Source organism: Paramisgurnus dabryanus, chromosome 5 (genome assembly GCF_030506205.2).
Source record: "Paramisgurnus dabryanus chromosome 5, PD_genome_1.1, whole genome shotgun sequence".
NCBI classification, from domain to species: domain Eukaryota; kingdom Metazoa; phylum Chordata; class Actinopteri; order Cypriniformes; family Cobitidae; genus Paramisgurnus; species Paramisgurnus dabryanus.
In genome coordinates, this window is record NC_133341.1 from 32726734 (window position 1) to 32736198 (window position 9465).

At 39.0% G+C, this 9465-nt stretch overlaps 1 protein-coding gene across 1 annotated transcript in view; it reads right to left on the bottom strand.

Annotated features, from left to right (window-relative positions):
• tspoap1 (TSPO associated protein 1) overlaps nucleotides 1-8905 on the bottom strand; it is a 66704-nt gene extending 57799 nt beyond the window's left edge. Inside the window, exon 1 of the mRNA XM_065251117.2 lies at nucleotides 7879-8905. Coding sequence (XP_065107189.1) covers nucleotides 7879-8169 — 291 coding nt within the window. The 5' untranslated portion in view covers nucleotides 8170-8905. The remainder of the gene's footprint in view (nucleotides 1-7878) is intronic.
• Between the last annotated feature and the right edge of the window lie 560 nt (nucleotides 8906-9465).

Below are 9465 nucleotides of genomic sequence, written 5' to 3' on the forward strand. Positions count from 1 at the left end.
ACTGCCTCCACATTAAAGGGAACATAAATGTTCACAGCATGATTCATTAGTGAATCATTCCTAAAAATGCCTCCCTTTTTCCAGTCCTTCTCCTCTACTTTGCTCTTTTCTGTTTAAATTGATTACAGTTGTGCATTTTGTCGTTCAATTGGTAAAGTTAAAGGTCATGGGTTCAATTATCTGGAGCAACAAATTGACTAAATTTATCCCTTCTAACAAACAAACTAAGTTTGGTTCTGTGGTCACGGCACAGATTGTAAGAAAACGAAATATAGACGGTTTAAGCAGTAACAACATAAACAAGCGGCTTTGTGGTCATCACGTAACTTCTGGTAAACTCTGCAAAGAATAAATAACAACAAAGTCCTTTTAAAGTAGTTTATTTATATAACAAGCTAAATAAACAACACGTAGATTACACAGGAACACAAAACATTATTATATTAACGTTATTTTCGACGAGGTATTTGTTTAAGAATTCAGTTTCAGCAACTAGTCAGACCATTAAACAAACAGAAACCGGAAGTAAAGTTCAGACCAGACGGTTATCGTGTCACCGCACGTGCGCCCGATGAAACCGTCTATAAAGTACACCTAGTATAGTGACATGAAGCACTCTTATCTTTATTTGATCAGTTTCTGTAAATAACTGCACGCTGTGAAAACAGAGCTGGATGAATCATTCAGAGAGAGCGAAGGGTGGATGTTTCCAAAAAGTCAGTCGAAGTGTTTTCAAAGCCTCACGCGTGTCGCTCTACAGAAACATCACGCCTGGCATTTCAAACGCCCGGATTGTCGTCTACGACAGAAAGAGATAAACACAAACACAACACTGTGAGGCGTCTTTAATATGCAAACAGTGCATTCTGAGGCGACGTGGAAATAAATAAATAATGTGACAAACTCTTTGATCTCTTCTGAAAAGAAAAAAGCTGTGTGAATCTTTCATTAATGAGAAGAGCTTAAATACTGTATAATGTGTGTGTGTGTGTGTGTGTGTGTGTGTGTGTGTGTGTGTGTGTGTGTGTGTGTGTGTGTGTGTGTGTGTGTGTGTGTGTGTGTGTGTGTGTGCATTACAAACATTTCTCATTTAAGGGCCATTTTCATGTAAGAAAGTCTAGTTTAATATGACACCTTTCATTTTTATATTAATCACACCTTAGCTAACTTCAAATTCAAAGACCTTTCAAGGACTTTCCAGGTCCAATAACCTCAATTTCAAGGACTAAACGTGGGGACACATTTCAAGTGAGAGCAAGGTTACATCGTGTTATCTTTTAAGATACATTCTTACAGTCCCCTTTCGAGGGAACTTGTGCTGCATCACTGTGGTGACACTTTGGGGACGCCTCCAGGGGTAAGTGTGTCTGAATGTGTATATCAAATTCAACCAATGGTGAGGCTTAATGACAAAGACAGGGTGACCCAGGAGCCAGAAAGTATATCGCTATCTGAAATATTGCCAAAGACGACGTTACAGGGACGCAGGAAGTATGGCAAGGGAGACGCAGCGTCTCGTTCCCTTCTCAGGGAACAACAGTTACATACGTAACCAGAGACGTTTTCATGTGTCAAACACAACTATGCAAAAAAGCATTTTGGTATGAATCAACATTCACATACAGAAGATAAGCATTTAAAGCGAAGAGTTTAGCACGTGTGCATAAAAAGTCTAGAATTTTGTGATATTATCCTACACTACACAGGGAATAATATGGATTTTTTCCAGAAAACTTCTTGTATAAAATAGATTCAAGCACTTTCAATCATCTGTATCTATGTATGCATATTTAAAAAAACTTCCCAGGACCTTGAATTTTTTTCCCAGATTCACAAATTTTAAAGGATTTCAAGGACCCGTGGGAACCCTGATTAATTGACACAACATCTCATAGTCGAAGGAAAGTATACAGTATACATTTTTTAAGATAGTAATATATAATTTTATATATAATTAAGTTATGTGAAAATAAATAAATTCTATATACACTATGTAAGGAATAATTGACAACGGGCCATTGAATAATAAGAAAATAACGCGCACCCAAGGTGGTAATCCGCGTTGTGCTGTTTCACCGCAGATGTGAATTATTTTCAAATAATTCAAAAGAAAAATTATTCCGCTTATATCACGGTTACCCCAAACATTGCTGTGGTGCCTATTTTAAAGACATTTGACAAGTTACGTGTGCGGTTTACATAAGGGATAATGTAGAGGCAGCCGGTAGTTATCGGGAAATAAGCCCCGACAGTGTGATCAGGACCCGACGCGAAGCGGAGGGTCTTGTATCACACTGAAGGGGCTTATTTCCCGATAACTACCGGCTGCCTCTACATTATCCCGCTTATTACACGGCTACTTGTCACATAAGAAAAAAAACGGACATGAATATGAATTTGAAACATTTTATTGGCATATTTGTTTTAAATTAACATTTTTATCCTTCCGCGAAACTTTGCACAGATGCATAAAATGATCGTAATACCTTATTAAGATCCTCTGCTTCATACTTGTCTGTCTCCATTTTTTTCTCTTTAACCAGTCTTTGAGAAGTTTTAATCCTCATTCTGTATTTTTTTTGTGTGTTGGCTTCGTAGCTGTCATGCTCTATTTTGTCAAGTTCAGTCTCAGTAAGCTCTCTGTGTCTTGTCGTTGTTCGTTCTTCTATCCACTGTTTAAATGTTTTGTTTTTCCGTACATGTTAAAATTAATGTCAAAATGTTCCATTCTTAATTGTGGTTGTCCAGTGTTTGTCACAAGAAGGTGCCAAACAGTAATCTTTATTGGCGCAGAGCGATTTTAATCGTACAAGTAGTACCGGCTATGCGTTATTACTTTGGAGCGGTTATTATTTGAAAAGAACGAACCTGCAAATGTCTCAACTGACCAATCAGAATCAAGCATTCCAGAGAGCCATGTAATAAATAAGAATAATTCTTCCATATTCTGTGGTTTCTTTTCATATAAAGCTGTTTCGAGACAATGCACTATAAATATAAAATAGCAACAAGAGGTTGAGAATAACAAGAATCTTTATGATTTGGGTTTCAAAATTTGATTCCATTCTTTTGTTACTCAGAAGTCTTTTTTAATGTGAGTTACATTAGTTTCAATCTCTCTCATATGATTTACTTTATTAGACGCTGCAGGAAATTACAAGCATAAACATATAAATACATATTAAGATTTAAAAAAAGAAAGTATTTACAGAAAATTGTGGAAACTGTGATATATGACCGAATCAGCACAATGTGAGCATGCATGTGCCCAAAATGAGTGAGATAAAGAAATCATTAGCAATCTCACTGAATGATGTCATAAACACATTTCACTTTAAATATTCAAGAAAAATATTTATTCAAGCCCTAAGGCCAAAGTCAAACATAATATATGATTATAAAGCTGTTGTCATGACAAATAAACTTGTTACTTTAATAACCATTGTAACACATTTAAGTTCACAGCGATTACTAAAAAGCGAGTGGTTTGCATGTTTTTTTTGTAAATATTGGTTAATGCACATATATCGGCATATAATAACTACCATAATTACCCCATTAAAATAAACATAATTTTGACAATATAACTTCTTACTGTTTTATCTTTCTTTTGATTCAAAGATAAATGTGTCAGACATTTCTCATGAGATCAAGCCTGATTCATCAGAATTCTCTTTGTTGTGCTCCGTGGGATTTTAAAGCATTATTGGAAATGTTTGGAGTCGGCATCAAGCTAATGGAAATTTTCTGTCAAGTGTCATCCAGTGTGTTCCCACATGGGTAGAGGATGCATTTGATTGGTCAGGAGTCAGATATAGATGGACCAATATTTCTCTCAAAGCACATCAGAGAGTCGGCCGGTGGGCCTCTGAGTTACGCTCAGATCTGATCTGACAGATCCCAAAAATCTTAAAGCCCCTTTAAGGGGGTTCCAGAGGTGAGATCGAGGGGAAACTGGTGTGCATTTTTAACCCACTAAGCTTTGATTGACACAACTTACTGCCACGCTGCATATCAATAACAGCATGCAGTTTGATTGACAGTATAGCAAAACAAAAGAGGCTAAAAATACCACACACAAGCACGCGAACACCTGGATGAAAGCAGAGCTGTAAAACATCCACGCTCCAGTTTTCTGGTGATCGTAATGCAGAGAAATGTGGGTCAATGCGGCTCCTCACAGAGCTGCAGTCGCATCAGAACCTGCAGCCTCAGAAGACCAGATCAGATCTTTATAATGTCTAATAATAACAGCACATAAGTTGCTCTTCATATTCTCTTCATCAGCTTTATGTGAGTCTGCCAGTGTGTGTGAGATTTGTTCACAAGGTCTGAGTCATTATATCAGAGGTTATAGGCCTATTAAACCCCCTTAAATTCTTTTAATACACTTCAAAGCTTCTTATAAAACCACCAAAAGCCTTTTTTACTACAACATGAGAATTTATTCACAGGCTGCCAGAACCATTCAAAACTTTGACGACCCATAATTCAGTCTATTCACAAGATAAAACATGACTTATGTTAATGCTCTTTTCATTTACTCATGACCTGAAAGTAAAAAGGCATCTTTAGGGGCGTGCACACCAAAGCTTTTAAATGCGGCTGAAAACGCGGACACCGACTGCCAGGATTTTTAAGCTAAGCGCTTTGGTTTGCTTATACTTCTGCTTTGTTTATCAGTCATTGAATGATGCACCAGTTGGTTGTTGTGATGTTTATCCCGCCTTCCTCTACTGTGATTGGCTGGCTGAGGGAGAATAACATTGCCCAGCTGAGGTTTTTACCCAAAGATGAAAACTCTTGGCGCCAATTGGAAACAATTGAAAACATACGCCAGCTGCCAACATAAAAGTTTTGGTGTGCACGCTGCCTTAGTCTTCTGCTGTAAACCAGACATACAAAACAAAGATTTAACTAAAGTTTTAGTTTAAAGATAAGCTAATACTATGTTTGTCATATAATTTTCTTATTCCTATATCAGTATATATATATATATAAATATATATATATATATATATAAAATCAGTAACACCACAGTATATATATAAAATTAAGTTTTTGCACTAAAATATTATGCGTACAGCTGCTTTTGTAACATTTGTAACACAGCATCAACTCAGGTTTGTATCATGCTCTGCGTATACAGAGACAGCACCAGTAAATGATCAGGTTAGTGTGAGAAAAACATAGGGTGTAACACCAAAACGTGCGAGTCATGTTGTCCTTCAGATATTTTGGATGTCCTCTGTAAGGCCATTTAAATATCAGACGGTGTCTGAACTCCGTCTGCCCCCCGCAGCGTTGGATGGAGTGTTTTTGATTTAAAAGGGAAGTCACAAGCACGGGGACGGACGATATATCCCACACGCCTACCGCCAATTCAATCATGCATGAGCCAAAATCCATCTTTCTATTCATCCATCGCTCTTCTAGTTTCCCATGGGAGCACTTTTACCAGAGCTCGCCCTCCACCCTCCCTTACCATCGCAATTCATCCATGTCCAATATCCCTTATTCCTGTTTTCCGACTTTATACTTGAAGCCCTTGAAAGGAATATTATACTCGAGATAAAAATCTTTGATCACTTATTCACCATCAATGACTTTCAATAATAATATTCACATAGGAATAAAAAGACATAAATATTTCATATACATAACTTAAATAACACGATGACGTAAGCATCTGGAGTAAATTTATGTGATCTCATTTGTGTTTGTGTTCAATATCGGCCATAAATTTTAAACAGTGGTACCTCCTCATAGATTCTGAAAGAGATCTTTACAAGGACTTTAATATGAATCTACCCCTACCGAGTAGTAGGCCAATGAAAATGCACCATGAAACGACATATTGATCAACGTGACGTGTTGCAAAACATTAAATGAATTTTACTGCGTAAACTCCATGGAAAGACACTGCTGAGCTTAACATCGCAACAGTCATTATAAATAAATTTAGTATTACTGTAAATACTGGCAAGGTTTATGGTTATGTAAACTACATGCAAGCACCCTGAGCAAAAGTGGCATCCGCAATTCAGCTTGCTGATATATTGATGAAGTTTCGTCATGGCCTACAAATAGTAAGCGTCATCATTGTTGAGTCTGCACTCGACATACATGTCCTACCCAAGTTTATTAGATTACATGGTGCAATCTGTCACAATCTTATAAAATGGCAGACATCATACAGTCTGTGCTTATGGGCACTCAACTACACATTTTTGGGCCATTTTGCATTTATCTGATAGACAGTATGGATCGGCAATGGAACTCGGCAATGGGTCGCCGAAAGTGCATATGCACCAAATGTCGTGGCACTGCCCACTACACCATCGGCTCCGACAACATGAACGTTTTTTTATCAAGCCACAGGAAATGACATCATGACAACAGTGATTCATTAACCGTCAATCACCCAAACTCCGCCTTTACACCTTCGAGTGCAATCAGTGAGGTCGGGAACAGAAATAAGTGAATCTGCAGTTGCTATTGATTCTCAATGTGAATCTGCACTGTCCCACATTAAAGCAGTGAATGTGGGTTGAGGTCATTCACTGCGTCTGAATTTAGCTGCTGTCAAACGCATCACAGATATCATACATCATACAAGCTGAAAAGTTCAGGAAAAAACATTTTACTTGGCATATGTTGCATTCACATGATTTATTTCTGGTGTCCTGATTCGATCAAACCTTACCGTCTGACACACAACAACTGTAAATCATTGGGTGAAGAGCAAACGCTGGAGGTGCACGGTATAAAAATAAAGCAATGCTATGTTACAGCAAGTTGTATGTGAACTTACAGGAGGACATTTCACGAAATTAACTAAAACCTAATCCTGAACTTACAGTTTTACAGCATGAAATCATAAATCCTAAAAACAGGGTTAAACAAGTTAACACAGGATAAGTCCATGTGAAATTAAGTTGATGTCACATCAGATGCATTACAACCATCTGTACCGTATGAGACTAAAGCTGTGTGCTCTAGCAACGACAGAGCAATGCAATCTCGTTCATTTCAATGAAAGCTTGGAGACTTCCGTCAACTCGAACGACAATGACCATTGGCCACAGGAAATGTGCGTTCCCAGCTATGCGACAAAGTAAAAAAAAAGTTCAACTTTATGCAAATGCGGAGCAACATTTGAGAGCAACAATCTATGAGGGAGTTCGCGTCAACCGCATCTTGTCAGTACGGAGTATACACTTACTCATTTATTTATAAGGGGTCGACCAATTATCATTTTGGCCCGATTATTGGCGCTGATATTAGGCATCTTAATGGTTATCAGTATCGGGCATTTTCAAAACCGATGAAGTAAATTCATTTTGAAATGCGCTATTTTGTTCTGATACAGCCACAACTTTAGCACGCATTTGCACGTCATTTTAAGTCATGCCAAAAAATACAAACAATTGTAAAGCGTAACGTATTCAGCCAAGCTCAAAAGATGGTCTTCATTCAGTGTGTTCACAGCCAATAGAAACGCACACATGGGACACAGCCGAAGAAAGTTTTTGTCAGAGTCCGTTCATTCTTAATTTTGACATTAATTTACATTTTTACAGCAGACATACAGCATATAAATATTTGTATCAGTCTACTTGATCTTTAATACTTGGTATCGACCACAAAAAACACATACGGGTCGACCCCTATTGTTTATAATTGTTATTAGGATGATCAGAATTAGGAACGCCTACTAATGGCCTGAAAGAGACGTGCAGTGTGCACGCAGCAGAAAAATGGCAGAAATAGTGTTAAACAAATCTCAGGCTTAGAATTCGTCACTTCTCGGCAAATCCATCCAAAAAGAAAGCTGGACACAACAAAAATACTTTACAATGAAACACTGAGTCGTACCTTTCCCGCATCTCTTGATTCACATCCATTAAGACCCTCATATAGAGAATGATGACGTTTCCCCAGCAGCATGGTTGGCACCGTCATGCTGCCGTTTCCATTTGTCGTGTAAGATCCTAAGTTTGTCACATTCGCAGCCTGCAATCTTTCAGGTGGATTTTCTCTGTCCGGATGCCCGGGCCCTGCTGGAGACTCGGGTTCACCATTACTCATCACTAGACCTGTGTCTGATGTAGGAGAACCATTCTGGGGAGGCTCAGGAGGGTCTGGTCTCGTACACAGGTCATGCATTACTCTGTATGCAACACGAGGTCGCGTACGTCAGAGGTAGGATCAAGGGTATATTCCCTACTGAGGAAGCAGGACGGACATGAAGGAATAATAATGAGAACAGCACATCATTCCTGGTCATCCAGCAGTGTAAAAATAGCGGTAAGGCTTCCTGTTAGCTGGAGATTATAAAATGAGCTCTTCTGCATCAGTAACCCAAAGCATCTGTACAAATAAAGAAGCAAATCCACTTTACCTCATTAACCAAGTTCAGATGTCTCAATTAAAAAATACAAGATAGAGACATCACTGTCAGTGTCTTATAAAAAAAAGTGCGTATCCAGTATCCAAAATGAAATCTGGTCGGTTACAATCCCAGACTGTATTCAGTCACAATGAGACGTCTATCTCACCGTGTCTCTGCATCAGCAACACGAGTCCTTAACCGTCTCCTGCTGTCATTACAAGAGAGATTGCAGCCGAACAGCCATGTGACCGAGACGCAGAGACACACAGCCATGTACAACCAGACAGCAAGAGTTTCGAGCCAAAACCAGAGACGTGACGTCTTATTCTCTAACAGGTCTCTTTATAGCCTCGTTCTCCATAGACTGGATTTGCACTCGGCTCATTGCGTTGGTCTTTCATCCTTATCATCTCCTCCGCTCGCTCGTGCCAGTTCATGAAGGAATAAGACAGCCAATGATCCCGCGCTGCATCGGCGGTCACGCTGGCTCTCGATCTTCTGCCCAAACGTATGTTTGGTGAGATAACAACATTAAGATGAAGAGGAGGAGAGTGTGTGACGGAGCGAGCGAGAAAGAGAGAGAGCGAGTGTTTGTGATGAGAGGAGGGGGCTGGGTTCTCCTATCACATTCAGACAGACTCTGGGAGAGAGCCAATCCCGGTCGCGGACCAGGACGGTTGCCATAGAGATGACGCTGGAATGATGTTTTTCTATTAATCGTCAACGAGGCAGCGTCGCGCTACAGAAAGCGACGGTAAGAAGGACACACACGCTTTCTCTGACATTACCATTGAAGACAAAGCAGGGGTTGATGTACACGGTCTGGAATGTGGGATTTAAGAGGAATGTGCAGAAATGAAAGAACAGCTGTGCTGCTTTCTTAAAAACACGCTGCACTTTTAAAAATAAGGGTGCTTTACGATGCAATAGAGGAATCATTTTTGGCTAAAAGGTTCATTAAGAGCCATAGATATCTGAATAACCTTCGGTTTCATAAAAGGTTCCTCCTTGTAATGAAAAAGGTTCTTACGATTATAAAAAGGTTTGAAAGAAATTGTTGTTCTTCCAAG